This window comes from Phyllostomus hastatus, unplaced genomic scaffold, assembly GCF_019186645.2.
Source record: "Phyllostomus hastatus isolate PE091 unplaced genomic scaffold, TTU_PhHast_1.1 phas_contig_34, whole genome shotgun sequence".
In the NCBI taxonomy this organism is placed as follows: domain Eukaryota; kingdom Metazoa; phylum Chordata; class Mammalia; order Chiroptera; family Phyllostomidae; genus Phyllostomus; species Phyllostomus hastatus.
In genome coordinates this window covers 60040881-60057085 of record NW_025333857.1, presented here as the reverse complement: position 1 = coordinate 60057085, position 16205 = coordinate 60040881, and the positions used below count along the sequence as shown (strand labels likewise).

At 47.5% G+C, this 16205-nt stretch overlaps 1 protein-coding gene, 1 long non-coding RNA gene and 1 pseudogene across 2 annotated transcripts; 1 reads left to right on the top strand and 2 right to left on the bottom strand.

The window, feature by feature from the left end:
• Positions 1–231: 231 nt before the first annotated feature.
• LOC123819626 lies at positions 232–1086 on the bottom strand (annotated as a pseudogene).
• A 1517-nt stretch (positions 1087–2603) lies between these two features.
• LOC123819971 (major allergen Equ c 1-like) lies at positions 2604–6458 on the top strand. Its single transcript, XM_045840603.1, has 7 exons — positions 2604–2699; positions 3052–3188; positions 3930–4003; positions 4685–4795; positions 5123–5224; positions 5401–5446; positions 6396–6458. The coding sequence occupies exons 1-6, from the start codon at positions 2604–2606 to the stop codon at positions 5418–5420; spliced, it is 540 nt and encodes a 179-aa protein (XP_045696559.1). The 3' UTR covers positions 5421–5446; positions 6396–6458.
• LOC123819972 lies at positions 4836–8377 on the bottom strand. The gene is made up of 3 exons (XR_006785872.1): positions 8266–8377; positions 7781–7943; positions 4836–5274 (listed from the first exon to the last, which is right to left on the bottom strand). It is a non-coding gene; the product is annotated as an uncharacterized LOC123819972 (long non-coding RNA).
• Between the last annotated feature and the right edge of the window lie 7828 nt (positions 8378–16205).

Here is a 16205-nt window from a genome sequence, read left to right as displayed (position 1 = left end):
CCCAAAAACAGATGCAGCAGCTGGGCTTCAAGTCTTTCTGGGTGGAGAGGTGGGGGACAGAAGGTGCTGCTCAACTCCTCTTGTTCCTAAGCCCCAAGTGAGTCTGCAGAGTTCAGTGGGATGTTGGCAGTCAGCCAGAAAGACAGAGAGGGTCAGATCAGGGGAAACATCAGGGTGAGGGGTGGTTGAAGGGTGAGGATGTGCCTGCACACTTGGACATGCCTGGGGCACTCACAGGTTCTGGCAGGACTGTAGCTGGTTAGGTTTCTGTCCATCAGTACAGGGTGGCGCACTGATGCCCACCACGTTGTTTCCAGGGCACCAGCTGTGGGCCGCGTGGTCTGGAATCTGCTTCTGTGACACAATGTGGTAGATCTATGTGAGAAAATTCCTGAAATCTTCCTCTACAGTGGTGGACTCCAAGGCTGAGGTCTGGATGAAGGACAAGTTGTTCTCTGTTAAAGAATGGATCTTGTCAGTGGACACGGCACACAGATGGCACAGGTCACTCTTGTTGTCCACCAGCTGACAATGTTGCTATCGGCTTGGTACCCCAGCTCCTTCAGCCAGTACTCCACATTCTCATGTCAGGTGCTTGGCGATGCTGTGAACCAGCAGCGTACCCTCTGCACCCCAGTAGTATGCAGTGGTGATGGTGCAGCTGTGCTTCTGGCCAGCTGAATCCCACTTATGGGTCTTGATGGTCTTGCCATTCACCTGGATGCTGCAGGTGGCAAACTCCATGCCAATAGTTCTTTTGCTCTCTAGGTCGAACTCATTGTGGGTGAAGTGGTCCAGCAAGTTGGTCTTCCCTACACCCACGTCCCTGATGAGCACCACTTTGAATAGGGAGTCATACTTGTCTTTCCGCGTCCCATTGTCCTGGCGCTACTGGCTCATTTCTCATTTTTTTGTTGAGCACACAGTGGGAGCTCCTTGAAGCAGAAAGTTGCAATATGGTGCTCTGACATGGGCAAAGAGTTACCAGGAGGGGTGGGATGGGACAGACACGGTGTGGGCAACAGCAGCACATGGCCTTTCCCTCAGCATCACAACCCAGTTCATCTTGCAGACCTGGTTGCCCATAGGCTGCCATCTGTTCTTGGAGACAATCAATAAAACACAATGCAGCGCACAACCTTTGCCACCATTTGTCAAGCTCAGTTCCTCTGTCTCAGGGCAGGACAAACTCTAGCCCATCCATGATGTCTCAGGTTATACAGACCTCAACATACCAATGACCAGATATCTGTTGAGCGAGAACTAGGCAGGATCACACAAGGGGCTAGGAGGACTTTTGAAAGCAGGCCACAGATGGGATGCCACAATTTCTAGGTTCACTGCCTTGTGTCCAGCTCCTCCTGTGACACAGGCCTCTTTCTGGTTTGGGGGGTGCAGAAATGGACCATTGGCACAAGGCATTAGTGACCCATAGCTTTTAAGAAGCCTCAGCTATGGGCACTGGAGCCTCATCACAAGATTCTTTTCACCAGGAACTCCTCCCCACATGCTCTCCACATCTGCACACCCTGCCTGGAGTTCAAGACCCCTGCCTGTCCCCAAGATCCACCCTTCCAGGAATAGTTCTCTGACCCCACCAGCCCAGCAGTGCCAAACATTAGTCTGAGTTTTCTACACACACTGTCCCATTGAGTCCCTACAGCCATCTGTAGACAGGCAGGATTGACCCCATAAGGGGACACCAAGGCTCTGAGAGGTTCAATTTGTCCTCATGGCATACAAGGGACAGTGATAGGAAGGAAGCCCAGGTCCGTGTGAATCCAAAGCCTGTGTTTGTAAGCACTTGCCATGTGACGCCCCCTCCCAGGCAGCACCCCCTTTCCTGACCCACAGTGGTCCAGACTTGGCCCCACCCAGCTGGGTTCCTGCATCCGCTTGTGGAACAAAGTGTGTGTATGGACAACGTCTTCCATCTCTCCACTTCTCCCAGAGGCCAACGGCATATGGGGAAGTGCATGTAGTGACTGAACATTCATTCCTTTATTGTGGTTGAACTCAGACAACAAGCAAAAGGAGTTAAAATGTGCTCAGTACCAGACACTGTACTTTCCATACCTTATTTTCCCCAGCCCTCTTCAAATTGGCACTATTAGAATGATTCTGACAGGTGCTGTCATCTTTGGTACACACAGTTTGTTTGTTTCTGATGCTTGTTACAATGGAGTGACTCACCCACTGCCCCCAGCACGTGAGTGGTGGAAGGTGGGTTGTCCACACACCCCATTTCCTAGTAATACTCTATTCTTGCCACACATAATCGGCTTTCTGATTTCATGGTTAAATCTGGTTCCAAATGGCAGCCTTTCATGGCATCCACTATCTTCTTTTTTGTTTTGAGTGTGTGTTTTGAGTAATTTCAGGTCACCGAGTAGATCTGGAAGAGATGAGATGCCCAGGAGCAGTCTTGGACTGCCATCAATGAATGCAGATCATTGGGGGAGTGGGAGGGGTTGGTGGGGCCCTGGGGACAGAAAACTGGGCTCAGAAGGAATATAAAAGCAGAGGCACTGGATCACAGAGCCACCATCATGAAAAGACTCACTCTCAGTGACCTTCACTGAGTCAGTGTTGTCCCTCCCAAGATGAAGCTGCTGCTGCTGTGTCTGGGGCTGACAGTGGTCTGTGCCCACCATGAAGAGAACCATGACGTCGTGACAAGCAATTTCGACATGTCAAAGGTAGAGTTGGGGAAGCCTAGGGAGTTTAGACCTTGGGGGTTTTGGGGGATTGTGAAGCCAGGTGACCCTCCCAGAGGGTGAGAGGTTTTGATGGAAGACAAGGGGGGTGGTTCTGACCTTGGACCAAGAGCAGTTATAGCATGTGGAAAGATGACAAACCTTGGGGACCTCCGTTCTCACTGCAGGGACAGTGGAAAGAGGCCTACGTGAGGTGTCCATGGACCTGAGTTCTAATGCCACCTTCACATCACCACTGTGAGGCCTGGCCCAGGGGCCAGAGCTCAAGGAGACAGGGTTCATGCAGGGTCCTGTCTCTTCTTTCTCTCCCAATGATTTTACTGATTATTTGCAGCTTTCTGGCGAGTGGTATACCATTCTCTTGGCCTCAGACATGAAGGAAAAGATAGAAGAACAAGGTAGCATGAGAATGTTTATGGAATACACCCAGGCCTTGGATAACTCTTCTCTGTTACTGAAATATCATAAGAAGTAAGTAGGACATTTCTACTTGGGGAAAGAAGCTGAGTATGGTTTTGGAGCTTCACACACACACACACACACACACTCATGGACATTCTTTTGCACACTTACATTGTGGGCCTGTGTTCAAAACAGCAACTCTTATCAGGCACTGATCCTCCACTTGATCAACCTGAAGATTCTCTAGATTCAGAAGTAAGAACTGCTGACAGGAATGGGTTTAAATGGCAGTAGAGGAGGTGAGGGCAGAGGGGATCTGAGTCATAAGCAGTGCGACAGTGTAGATTAGGTAAGAGGGTAGGATGTGTCTCTGGTGAAACTCTTACTAGAAATTTTTCTATAGTGAGACCTAGAAATTTTTTCTCTTTCCACCCCAATTATCCCTTGGGTAAAAAGATGATCGTAATTCTCTAATATGGGTTTTTTCCATTTTTGTGTGAGAACTGAGTGAGGCAATGCTTGTACAGCATTTATCTGTGATGCTGGCACAGCGGGGCCCTCAGCCAACTATCTAGACAGGTAGCCGCAGCAGTGAGAGTGAGAGTGGGAAGTGGAGGAACAGTGATGTCAGTAGTTGACTCATTCTTAAAGTAGCAAATAAAGTGAAACAGGAAAATAAAAGCTCTTTCAAAGTTTTACCAAAGGGTTTTCAATGCTTCACAAAATGGGACACTCAGGGTACAGGTGGAGAGGGAAGGAGCCAGCCCCTCAGTATCTCACGGGCACCACTCAGCTCATTCTGTTTCACAGGATCAATGGAGAGTGTGCTGAACTGACTTTCATTTGTGATGAAACAGAAGAGGAAGGTGTATATAGTGTCTTCTGTAAGTATACATTTAAAAAGTCTCTGTAAATTCTACTTCCAGCTGTAAGAAGTTTACTAAGTACCAATGCCTTTAGCATCGAGATCACGTTCTGCCTCATGCTCTTTAGGTTCTACACGTGAGCCACGTAATAGCCAAGTTCTCCAATATTTGGGGATTCTTGTTTGTAAAACTCAGGGCCTGGCACATAGACCATGAGAATAAGATGGCAGTGTGGTCATGTGTGCCACCTGCAACAAAAGAAAACTGGACCACAAAAATTAAATTGTTGGAGAGCTTCTGATTCCACGTCCACTGTGAGGGCTTCTGGTGGCCATTGCCACAGCACCTTGCCTAGACAGGGTGCCAGTATGTAATACCAGCGGGGCTCCTAGACAGGACAGAGACACACAGTCAGCAGACATGGCTGAGGGAGGTGCTCGAGCCTCAGGGGAAGTAATAGTAGGGCAGTAGCAACTGTGGCAGAATTTCCTACCAGGTGGAACCCAGGTACCATGGGTTTCCATTTCCACCCTTGGAAGTCACCAGATGATGCCCAGGGGACAAGTGGAATGCTTAGATATCACCTTTACCTCTTTCAGGATTTGCACTTGAATTGTTTCATGAAAGAATATAGGTAAGAGTTTCCCTTGCTTCCCATGAGCCTAAGAATTTCTGACCTGTGGTCTCTTTCCTCCACAGATGATGGATACAATAGGTTACAAATAGCTGAAGCAGACTACGATGACTATTATATAATGTATTTCTTGAATTACAATAATGAGAAAATATCCCAACTGGTGGTGCTCAATGGTAGAGTATTTTCATGCTGATATTCACCTTGGAGTGGGCTACACATAAAAGTTCCCCCAATCTTCTGCTGGGCCATTTCTCCTCTCCTGCAGAGAGGTACTGACCGTGGGTAACCCCCAGGCGAGGCAGTGATGGGAAGGTGATGAAATCTCTCATCATGCAGAAGGATATTCTAAATAGTCACAGTCAAGACAGGAGACAGCCCCTCCCTCCCTTCTGCCTAAGCACCAGTCAGTGCCATCCATCCCCATCATCTGTCCCCTTTCCCAAGGGCCTCCATCAGGGTCCAACTCAAAGTCACAGCCATTACTGTCACTCTTCCCATAGGACGAAAACCATATGTGAGTCTAGAACTGAAGAAAAGGTTTGAGAAACTTTGCGAAGACCATGGAATCCTGAAGGAAAATGTGCGGGACTTGACCAATGCTGGTAAGTTTAGCTCTCTCTGGTTCCTTCTTCATATGTTCTCGTGTTACTGACTGGAGAAAAGCAAGAGAAGGTAACAACTCCAATGGGGCCATTCTGTCATACCCTAGACAATTATTTGGTTTCTCTCTGGGAAATAAGGGGCTGCTGGTTGACTGTGCTCTGTTCTGCCTCTGCAGACCCCTGTTCCCAGGACTGATGGAACCACAGAGCCCAGGCCTCCAGGTGGGTGCTGTCTGGTGGTGCTGGGGTAGTCCAGGGGTCCCTGCCCTTCAAAACCGACAAGGCTTGATGCCCAAAGGTTGCAACACACACATTTGGTGAGGAAGCTTCTGGGGTGAGCTTGAAATTTGGAGTTGGGAGTTTTGGTTCAGGAGCCACCCCTTCATGAGCTTTAGAGCAAATGACCTCAGGATTGAAAGGAACAAACAACGATGTGCCCCTCACAGGGTCACTGTGTGGATTTCCTGCTGCTGAGCAGGCCTCAGGAGCTGATAATGTCCTAAAATCATTAACACTTCAAATGTGAAACAGGGAAGAGTACCAGGGTGCCGGTGCCAAATTCAATACACCTCTGGGATTTGTCCATCTTCCAAGGCCTCACCCTTGGTCTCACCCTCCCATTTCCGGGAATACCATGTTCCTTTGATCTCTGCACATCCTGACCTTCTGACCTGAAAGTGAGTTGTCTGACCTTCCCCTTGTCCTACCCCTGGAAAATAGGCCCTCAATTTCCTCCGGTGTTTCCTCCCTCAGCTGTATTGTGGGGCTTTATTCAGGCAACATTTGGGAAAGTCTTAGCAAGTATGTCTTGCATAAAGGCAGCATTTAATAATGGTAACTATGGTTGTTGCTATTCTTTCTTGACTTATCAAAACTTGTGCAACCCTTTAATGTTGAGGATGGCAGAAAGCAGCCTGGGTCCTCCACTGAGTCCTCTCTGTTTTTCACAGACTCAGTTTAGTGAAGGGTAAGATGGGAACAGTCACCGAAAAAGAAAAATCATTGTCCAATGAACCCCTTTCCCCTGTTCTGGCAAGTAGCCTGGGTTAGACAGCAAGCTGTCGGCTGCATCTTCAGCACTTTTCTCTGTAGTGGAAACTCTGTCTGTCCTCAGTTCAACCCAGGAAGTGCTAAGGAGTTTCTGGGTGCTCTCTCTCATGTGCTTATTTAGTGGCCAGTGAGTGCTTCCTTCCATGGTCCCCATATCATCCTGTGAGAAGTTCTGTGACCTGATTTCTAGCACTGTCCTCCAGGAAGGCATTATCTCTGAATCTTCAGCATCTTCTCAACATGTCTAGAAAAGACTCATCAACTCACCAAGAATCGATGGTTTTCTGTAAATTTGTGACTCTATGCCATACCTGGAAGAACTCTACCATGAATAACACTTTCTTCTACCTGGTCAATAAATCACGTATCGTGGAGTTAGTTGTGTGACTGTCTGTGTGTAGGTGAGAGACTGAGAGCTGACAGCAGGCCCACCAGGGGCTCCTTGGCCCTGTTCCCATAATGCTCCTCTGGCCTCTGAGAATCTCCCTGGATTTCAGGATTCTCCCACCTCTGCAGTCATTCTGCATCCCTATGAGCGCTGTCTGCTCTTCGATTGGCCCAATAAAGCAAAGTAGGAGCTGCCCACAGTTTGCCCCATCCTGGAATTCTCCTTCTTAGGGTGGCACTGACAGATAGATGCTCTGAGGGTGACCCTGTGTGCCAGGTGTCAGGACCCAGCCTCCTCATTTGGCTTCTCCACACCCCCAGGCACGGAGGGCGTGGGGTTGGAAAACCTTCCTCACCACTGCTGGCATCTGCTGTGCTCATCTTCCATGGAATTCTAGTGTCCCTAGGTATATTAAGAATACAAAGTTTAATTGAAATTGGGGTGAAGGTCCCTTCCCATTCTCTACAGGTGCCTTCTTCATGTAACAGTACCCTTGCCAGTCTAGGCTACCTTGAGTGTTCTCACTGATATCAAAGACACAGGACTTGAAAAACATTGTTCTCTCCTGGGTATGTAACATTTAGTGGTAAAGCAATAAATGGTGATTGATTTCCCTTGGGAAGAACATTCACCCCCTCCTAGCCCAAGGGTCATTTGTACCAGATTTCACTATGTCGAAGACACTGATGGTTGAATTCCTGACAGGTTTCATTATCAGCAACATGAATGCCAATTTCTGTCCACAAGTTAAAGGGAATGTACTAGATCCACATTAGCATGATGTGATCTCAGAAACTGCTTGTTGAAGAACAGATACATGCAGCATGACACCATTCACATAAATGGTAAATAACACAGACAACAACTAGAAACATCATTTATGGATTCCTGTGTGTGTGATCATGCAGTGCTTCTCATAACGTGCACACAAATCACCTGGGACCTTGATGAACTGTGAGCTCTAGTTAGCAGGTCTTGGTGGCGCCTGAGACTCTGCTTTCTAACAGGCTCCCAGAGATGCCAGAGCTGTGCTGCCTTGGGAGGGGTGACTCTGGTGAAGGGAAACTGTCCTTCTCACCTTCTTCTGTGCATCAATGCCTTGGATTGTCTTGCCTTACCTGATTGGCGGGGCCTCTCAGTTGTATCCTGGACTCCCATAAACTGTAAGGTATTGTCACCCACAAATGGTTGTTAAAATAGGTGTTTCCATGTAGACATGAGGGCTGGCACCTCCTATGCCACTGTCTTGTTCCTGTCAACCCAGATCGGTGATTATTTCCCCTGAAGACAAACATGGAGAAGGACATTGAATTTCAAACCTGTATTTTCATTTTCTAGGATATCGAATAAAACCAGCAATTGAATGAAAGTTATGGGAAAATCAGCCTTCAATGGGAGCAACGCTGCTGCTTCTTGGTGCACTTTGCTCAGGGACTGGAGGGCCAACATCACAGTCAGGTCCCATTGGGCCTTTTCTACCATGACATTTAAAAGCTAAGTCTTTTCCTTTTTTTAGTTCTGTATCACCCTATCACCTTCCTGTCCATCATCACATTCCTAAGATTGAAAATACACTGAGTTGGTTAAGGAAAGAGAAACAAACCTGTTGCAAAGAACACACAGAAGAACTCCCAAAGGCAGGACAGTCTCAATGAGATTACTCAATGGGTCACACATGCTCAGTTGAATCCTAGAGTTCACTCTGCCTGTGCATCAGAAATACAGTGAGGAAGCTCTGGTCTCAGCCTCCAGCTGGACAGGAGACACGGGTCCTGCATTAGTTTCCTGATTGAGCTGGAACAAGTCACCAGGAACTTAGAGGCCAAAACAGCCAGTTTATTTTCCTGTAGTTCTAGAGGTCAGACATCTGACCCTTGGTCCCTGGACCAAAACCAATGAGCCCCATGTCTGTCAGTGTACTCACATCTGTGTTTTCTCAGAGTTTTAAAATTTTCTCCTTGGTGGTTTTCTTGTTTATTCTTGGTTGTTAATTCCTATGTACTTTAACCAGTTTGTTTGTTTTACAGTGTAGAATATTTAAGTTTAGAATTAGTCAGCTGGACTCAGTTCAGAGGAACCCCAATTTCATTGGCAACTTCCAAATGATCACATGGGGAAGGCAGGTGAACACATGCCTTCTTCTCTCCATCAGGCCTGAGCAGGGTGTTGGCCGTGGCCAGGTCACTGTCATAGAGCTTCCTCACAGGCAGTTTGGCCTGGTCCTTGTTGGCCTTGACACCCACAGTGAACACAAGTGTGCCGTTGTCTTCTGTCTTCTTCATGGCTCCCTCAGTGGACAGGGGGACAGGATGATGGCAGAGTGGTCAAGCTTGGGTTTCCTGGGCCAGACATTAAGGCTGCCTCCTGAGGCACAGTGTTTGACAGTCGAAATGTCATTGGCACACAGATCTTTGTTGTGTGTGGCTTTTTACGCCTTTCAACTCTGCTTTCTTTGCCTCCAAAACCTTTGTTTTGGATTTGGCTTTGGCTTTGGCTTTGGTGTTGGAGGGGGCAGGAGCTTCCTTTTCCTTGTGAGCACCATCTGTATGAAAAGGCTGATTGTTTAGTTAACAATTAGTTATTATCATGAGTCTTTGTTGGTATACAGAAATGGTACTGATTTTTGTAATTTCAATACTTTAGCAACGTTGATAAATTTTTCAATAATTGTAATTAAATTTGTTCCAATACTTTGTGGACTCTTGGTTTTATACATATACGATGATATTAATGAAAAGAGTGGGAAAGGACCTGCTCTAATGCTTAGGCTTCCTTCTGTCTTTTTTTCTCTTCTCCTTGTAACTTTAGCCAGAACCTCCAGGGATGCTGAAATATTGAAACCATAGTTTTGGTATCTGAAATTGGTACAGAACTAAGGACCATTCCACTGACTATTTTTGGATTGCCTGTGAGCTGAGACATTTGCAATCAATACAACATGAGGAACACTATTTTACACCCAAGCGGAGTAAATTTACAACAATTTTATTCAAAAAAGGAATCCATTCCTCTTAGTAATACATCTGTATTTCCAATATTTTGTAGTCAATGTTCTGTTTGAATTTTATCCAAAAATGTGGAAATGTTCTTTCTCTATTATTGTGTCAGTACCTACATAATACTCTAATTTTGCTGCCTGTCCTGCAAGATGGAAAATGCTGGTATTTCCCACCCAGCCCTACAGAGAAGAACTTTACTGGCCCCTTCTCTGTACCATGGCCTTTCCTCTGACCACTCTTTGCTGTGGTGAGTTGTGCTGCACTGTCCCCCAAATACATGAGTTTGTCTAATTGAGCCCCCCAGGGTGCCTTCCATAAAGTGAACATGAAAGGATCTAATTGTGAGATTCAGGAGATATTATTTTCAAAGATTTTATTCATTTATGTTTTGAGGAAGAAGAAAGGAGGGAGAAGTTGAGGGAGAGACACATCGATGTGAGAGAGAAACATGGATTGGTTCCTTCCGATTCATCCTGACTGGGAAAGGAACCTGCAACTCAGGCCTGTGCCCTGACCTGGAGTCAAACCAGTGGACCTTTTGTTTTGCAGGACAACACCCAAGCAAGTGAGCCACACTGGTCAGGGCTCAGGGAATATTTTTAACTTGCCCTGTTACTGTTCCCCTTGAATGACTTGAAGTTGATTGGTGGAAGCCTAGATAAATGTCAAATTATCTTCCAGTGTAAATGTCAACCCAGGACACCCTGAGGTCATCTGGTATTTTAAGATTGACACAGGAGACTCCACATCTCCCTTCCCAGCTTTGGACACCCTGCCAGCTAAGTCTCTGGTCCCAGGACACACTTCAGTTGAAACTGTGCTCCTGGAAAGAGGCCCAGGTACAGGCTGACAACATCAAGTGCTTTTCGGTTAGGTCGTAGCGTGCATTGGATTTCAGAGGAATAGTGTTTTCTTCCTAGGTCACCTTCTCTTTCAACTGCTTTGCAACTGTGCATTCTTTAGTGGACAGGAGCCTTGCTCTCTCTCCCAAGCATTTTCCACAACCTCTCAGACATGGGTCGAGCAGTTAAAAGCCACAAGGGTGCTCCCTGCTGGAATTCATCCATGACAGGAGCAGCTGGTACATGGACTGGATTAGAACACTAGGTTTCCCACCACCCGCAAGCAAAAGTCCACGCAAGGAGAGGCACACTGTAAAAACACTCACAAGCCCATCCCTGAGGCACAACCCCCAACTAGGTCTAGGCTTGGGAGAAAGAGCAAAGACTTTCCCTTTGGTTAGCTTTAAAAATAGGAACTAATTACAGAGCTATCTACAAGCATATCAGGAAATTGTTTCTTACCAGCCGCCTCTTGCAGTCCTTTAGATTTGCCTTTTCTCTCGGTCTGCCTGCATAAGGAAAAGCGGATAGTGAATGAGTGTTTTGGTTTCGACTCGCCTCCGAAGATCACTCTCCAGAAGAATTTAGTGTTAGTCCCAGGCTTTGTATAAGACCTTTTGGCATTCGCCAAGCACCAAAGACAAGAGGCATTTCCTCCCCTCGGCTTGAGAAATCGAGTGTTCCCACGTGAGCTGGAACCTTGCTTGGGTGTGTGGGATCAATTCCCGAGACATGCAGGGCCTTATAGGGACCTCCAAAACAACTTAATCTAACACTTGGTTCATCCAGGGAAGCGAGATATTGTGGCAGGAAAAGAAACCTGCACTCTGTAACACTCGCAATTAGGCAAGGAGCTGTCACCAAGGCAAAGACTGGTTATCTCAAGGCCACTGACCTTGCTCCTGCTTCTAAATGCTTGCTTTCAGCAGCTGGTTCCCCCTCCCTTTCTTCCTGTGTAACTGGTATATAAAAAGGACTCCTAACCCAGCTTTTTCAGCTCAGCATTTGGAAATTAACCCCCCTTGAGACCTTGCGAGTAATAAAGTTTGTGCTTCATCATCTTCCCCGTGTGTGAGTGACTTTTCCACAACATTTTGGTTCCCGGACCGGGAAACCCTCACACGAGCAGGTATTTTGCCTCCTGTGAAGACGACCGGGGGGCTCGGTGGGGGAGCCCTGCCGCAAGGGAGGAGCACGTGCCCTGGTGATTCCAGGCTTCCCGGGGCAGAGACTCCCCATGCCGCGTCCCCGACCGCTCTAACACCCGGGCGGAGGGGAGAGACGAACTGCGAACTGTCGGAGGCACCAATCAGGAATCGGAGAGTGCCCCGAGGACAGCACCCGAGAACGGGGGGGGTGGGGGGTGGGGGCTGATCACCCCCCTCCTGGAAAATACAGGAGTCTGGGCCAAGACCCAGGCCATTGAACTCCTACTCGGGGGAGAACTGTGTGACTGTGTGTAAATGTGAAAGAAAGATCCCCTTTTCCTTTGTTTGTCTGCGTCAGTTGGGAGAATTCATCATGGGTTGGGGCGGGGGAGTTCTGCCACAGTACTATATTGCATGTATGTGGGTGCGCCGCCATTTTGGGTAAAATGGAGGACGAGCCACGTGAGTGCCCCCCCCAAGGGTGGAGCGTGCGTGGTTGTCGTCATCTTGGATAATGGGTCACATGAGAGCCCCTCCATCTTGGAACTGGGCAAGGTGCCAGGCTAAGGGCTCTCTCCAGACTGCATCAGTCTGGTTCTCTGTGTAACTGGCTCTGATAAGAATGGCTCTGAAGGACATGTACTAAGGTTTAAGGGTAAACATCGGACCTGTAGGGTGTTTGCAGGGTCTGAGCTTCAAAAAACTGCAGAATGTCCCTGCAAATCTAGGGAATTTTAGTGGAAGGTACCTGCAGTGCCAGGGACTTTCGGCTGTCCTTCCCAGAGTGGGAAAGGAACCAGGATTAAAAGAATAATGGTTAAATCTGAATGAGTAAAATTAAGTATAAAGAATATAAAGTTGTAAACCTGGAGTAAAGGCAACCTCAACTATTTGTTTTCTGGTTTTGTGGGAAAAGAGCAGTGTTGTTTCTGATCAAAAACCCCCTGTACTTAAAATCTGTTTAAGGTTGCCTGTAACTGGTTGGGGAGGATGCCTTTGCCACTCGGGACCCAGGAAGGGTCATTTGGGGCTGATGAGTGCTTCAGCCAGAGGCAAAGCAGCATGTCTCTGCCAAAAGGCCGGGCCTGAAGGAGCATGTCTCTGTGCAAGAGAATGCTCCTGCCTGTGTACTGTTCTGGAAACTCTGTGTTTTGGATTTTTCTCTGTATCTGCTCTGAAAAGGAAATTAAAGATTCCAGGGAAGGTTAAAACTTCACATTCTGTAGAAAAGTAAATAATTTATATATATATATATATATATATATATATATATATATATATATATATATATATATAAATGAAGAAAGTCTGTGGAAGTAAAGGTTTTAAGAAGCCCAGTAGATATCAGAAGAAAAAAGATTTTCCCTCAGGCTTTGTATTTTTCTCCTTACCTGATCCCTCCAGAATTTGGCATTCTGAAGGAGTAAGTGAAAACATAAGGTTTCTTTGCATAAGACCAATAAGACCAGTAGTTAATAGTGGTTCTGTTAACCAAGACTGACTGAAATGTCACGCCTGAAGGAGGCATGTATGGGTTCTGGTCATCACCAGAAAGCTCTGAGGAACTGGGATTGACTTGTGAAGCTAGCGTAAGCCCACGGAAAAAGCCTGGTACTTTGGCTGGTTGTGCAGTTCATGGCAGTCTTTCCAGGGAAGGAACGAAGTTTGCTTTCATGAAAGATGGCCAAAAAGGAACCTGTGGGCACAATGAAAACCTCAAGGATCTGAGTGAAACAACTGGTACAGGCAAAGCCAGATGGCGGATGTGTGGCTCTGCTTCTGTGCCCTGAGGAGTGGACTGAAGTCAATCTGAAGGTTCCCTGTGTGAGTTCTAGCAAAGCAGAATTAAAGATCATAAGTAATCCAGGCTGCTCTTGGTGTGTTTATGCAAACGAACAGTCAAAATAAAAAACAGAACTCAAAGTAGTCCCTTTAATAACAGTGAGGGTGATCTTAAGGAGAAAAATTATGGTTCAAGGAAAATCACTGTGCTCAGTATTAAAAATCAGACTAACGCAGCTGTCTTAAAAGTTTGTTTTCATTTGAAGGTTAAAACTGGTTTTGTAATATCATCAAAAATGTACAATTTACAGGTATAAAGGACCTGTCAAATTGCCATTGCTGAATGTCATTGCAGGAAAGACCTCGCAACTGAATGCCTTCCCAAAAGACAGTCTCACAGTCACAGAGACTGGTTTGGGGACTATTGTGTAAATTAACCTGTGTGTTCTTCTCTTTTCATAGGACGTATGCCTATGACTTCATTACCTGAGTGATTGGTTGCAATCTAGGCCTCACTTAAGGAGCCCATTTTTCATCATCGCCCCCTGGAGCTCAATGGTTTGGCTGAACTAAGTGGGCTTCACTTTAAAACTGATATTCCCTTGTCTGTCTTAATGGCTTGAACAGGAAAGGCTCAGATATCTGAAAGGAGGGAAATCATAATATATTCTCTTCAGCCTGAATAAAGTATAATGGACCACAAAAGCTTTGGATAAGTGTAGCATGCCTTGTACACCTTCCTCCAGATAAGCCATACCCGAGCCCCTGCCTTTGTCATTTAATGGTTATGGTTTAATTGTGCCTTCCAACTCTTTCCAAATCTGTCACATCCAGAATATAACCAGGATGCCAACGGTCCAGTAATGCCAGCCTTTGGACACCGAGCCTGCAACTTCCTGGTAACAGCCAACTGACCAGGATTCTGTAAGGTCCTTCCCCTTACAGGAAGGACTCCCTCCGTGCTGCACCCCCTTTCAGGGCACCCCAGACCCACGGGTAGGTAGAACAACGTCCATTTCCAGCCGGAAGCAGTTACAAGAAGATGAGACCTTCGTCCATTGTCCTTTAAAAGAATTTAAAGTGGGTATATATCTAAAATGAAAAATTGTTCAAGGTGCAGCCAAGAGGGGGGACCCCAAATGGGCATTTGGGATGGGGTCCATAACTCAAAGTGTCCAGGAAATTTTAAGATGTCTTCACCCCTTCCCCCACAGGTGTAAGTTGGGGAGGGACACACAGAGCAAAATATGCAGGGCTGTTTTGTACAGCAACAGCTTTACAGTTGACCCATGGCATAGTCATTTAACATACCTATCGCCTTCGGCTGGTCACTTGGATATGCTAAATGGCTGCGGCCATGCTCTGGGTCAGGGAAATAAAGAAAGACTCCCCTGCCCAGGATGTGACTGGGAGGCAGGTCCCCTGAGTGGGAGCTTGAAAAAGATTGGCTCCATAACATGGGGCCGCACCTGCCCAGGCCCATGATAGCAGCCAGACGGGAGCGGGTACCAGCCTGTCCAGGATCTGTGGTCTGTCGACGAAGCAGCCGACAGCTGCCACCCAGTGGTCCCGAACCGGTACACCCTCCTAAGCCAGCTTCCCCCAACAGCAATGTGGTTTACCTGCCTTGATCTGAAGGATGCCTTCTCCTGCATACCTGTGGCACCTTCCAGCCAACCCATTTTTGCCTTTGGATGAAAAGATCCTCACACAGCGGTCAAGACTCAGTTGACCTGGACTAGACTGCCCCAGGGGTTTAAGAACTCCCCAACCCTATTTGGGGAAGCCCTAGCAGGAGACTCCTCGCTAAGCGGGGACGGACCTGACGATTCTGCAGTACACGGACAACCTCCTCCTGGCAGCCCATCCCAGGAACGGTGCCGGGAGGAAATGCACACGCTGCTGAAGCACCTGGCTGAATTAAGGAAAGAATACCAGAAGCACAACCCGAACACACTCCTGCTCTTCACGTTGAGTTGCAGAGGGCACGCCCTGTGTATCAGAAGTGTCCCTACAGCCATCTGCGCAGTCCTCTGTCATGGCCCTTCACGGTGCTCCGTTGGATTCACCTGCCCCAGTAGCCTGCAAACTCCCTTGGGCCTCTGGGAATGTCACCAGGTGCAGAGCTCAGCAGTCAGGCCTACCGGAAGTGCTCACGGTGTGATCAGGGGCGAGGACAGGAAATGGCAGAGTTGCCAACACCCTCCAGAACCTTGTCTGATTTCTGAGAAAAATGCTTGTTCTCCTGAGGAAAAGCCAGCCTGCACTCTGCTGCTGTGGAACTCGGCCCTACTACCAGGTTTTGAAGGGTCCTGACATTAAGAGAAAGCCTTCCAAAATATCAAGGGATGCCTCAGTAATGTTCCTGCCCTTGGACTGTCAAAGCCGGGACGGCCTTTTAATCTGTATACCCACAAGAGAGACAAGGTAGCCCTTGGGTCCTGACCCAGCCTGTTGGACCATGACGCCATCGGCTGGCCACCTTGTCTGAGGGCTGTCACTGCTGCCATAACCCTCTTGCAAGGGGCATAAGTGGCTGTCGAACCCCAGACTGACTCAATACCAGGGCATCCTCCAAGGAAACCCGAGGGTGCATGTTAAGACCATGAAACAAGTCAATCCAGCCACCTACTTACCGGCAGAACTTAGACAGCTGGACCATGGCTGTCTTAGTCCAACACCTAGGGTTACAGTGACTCGTAGGGCAGCCACCACAGTGCTAGCCCTCCAGTGGTACCAACACTAGGATCAGCAGTTGTAACCCTCCCAAGG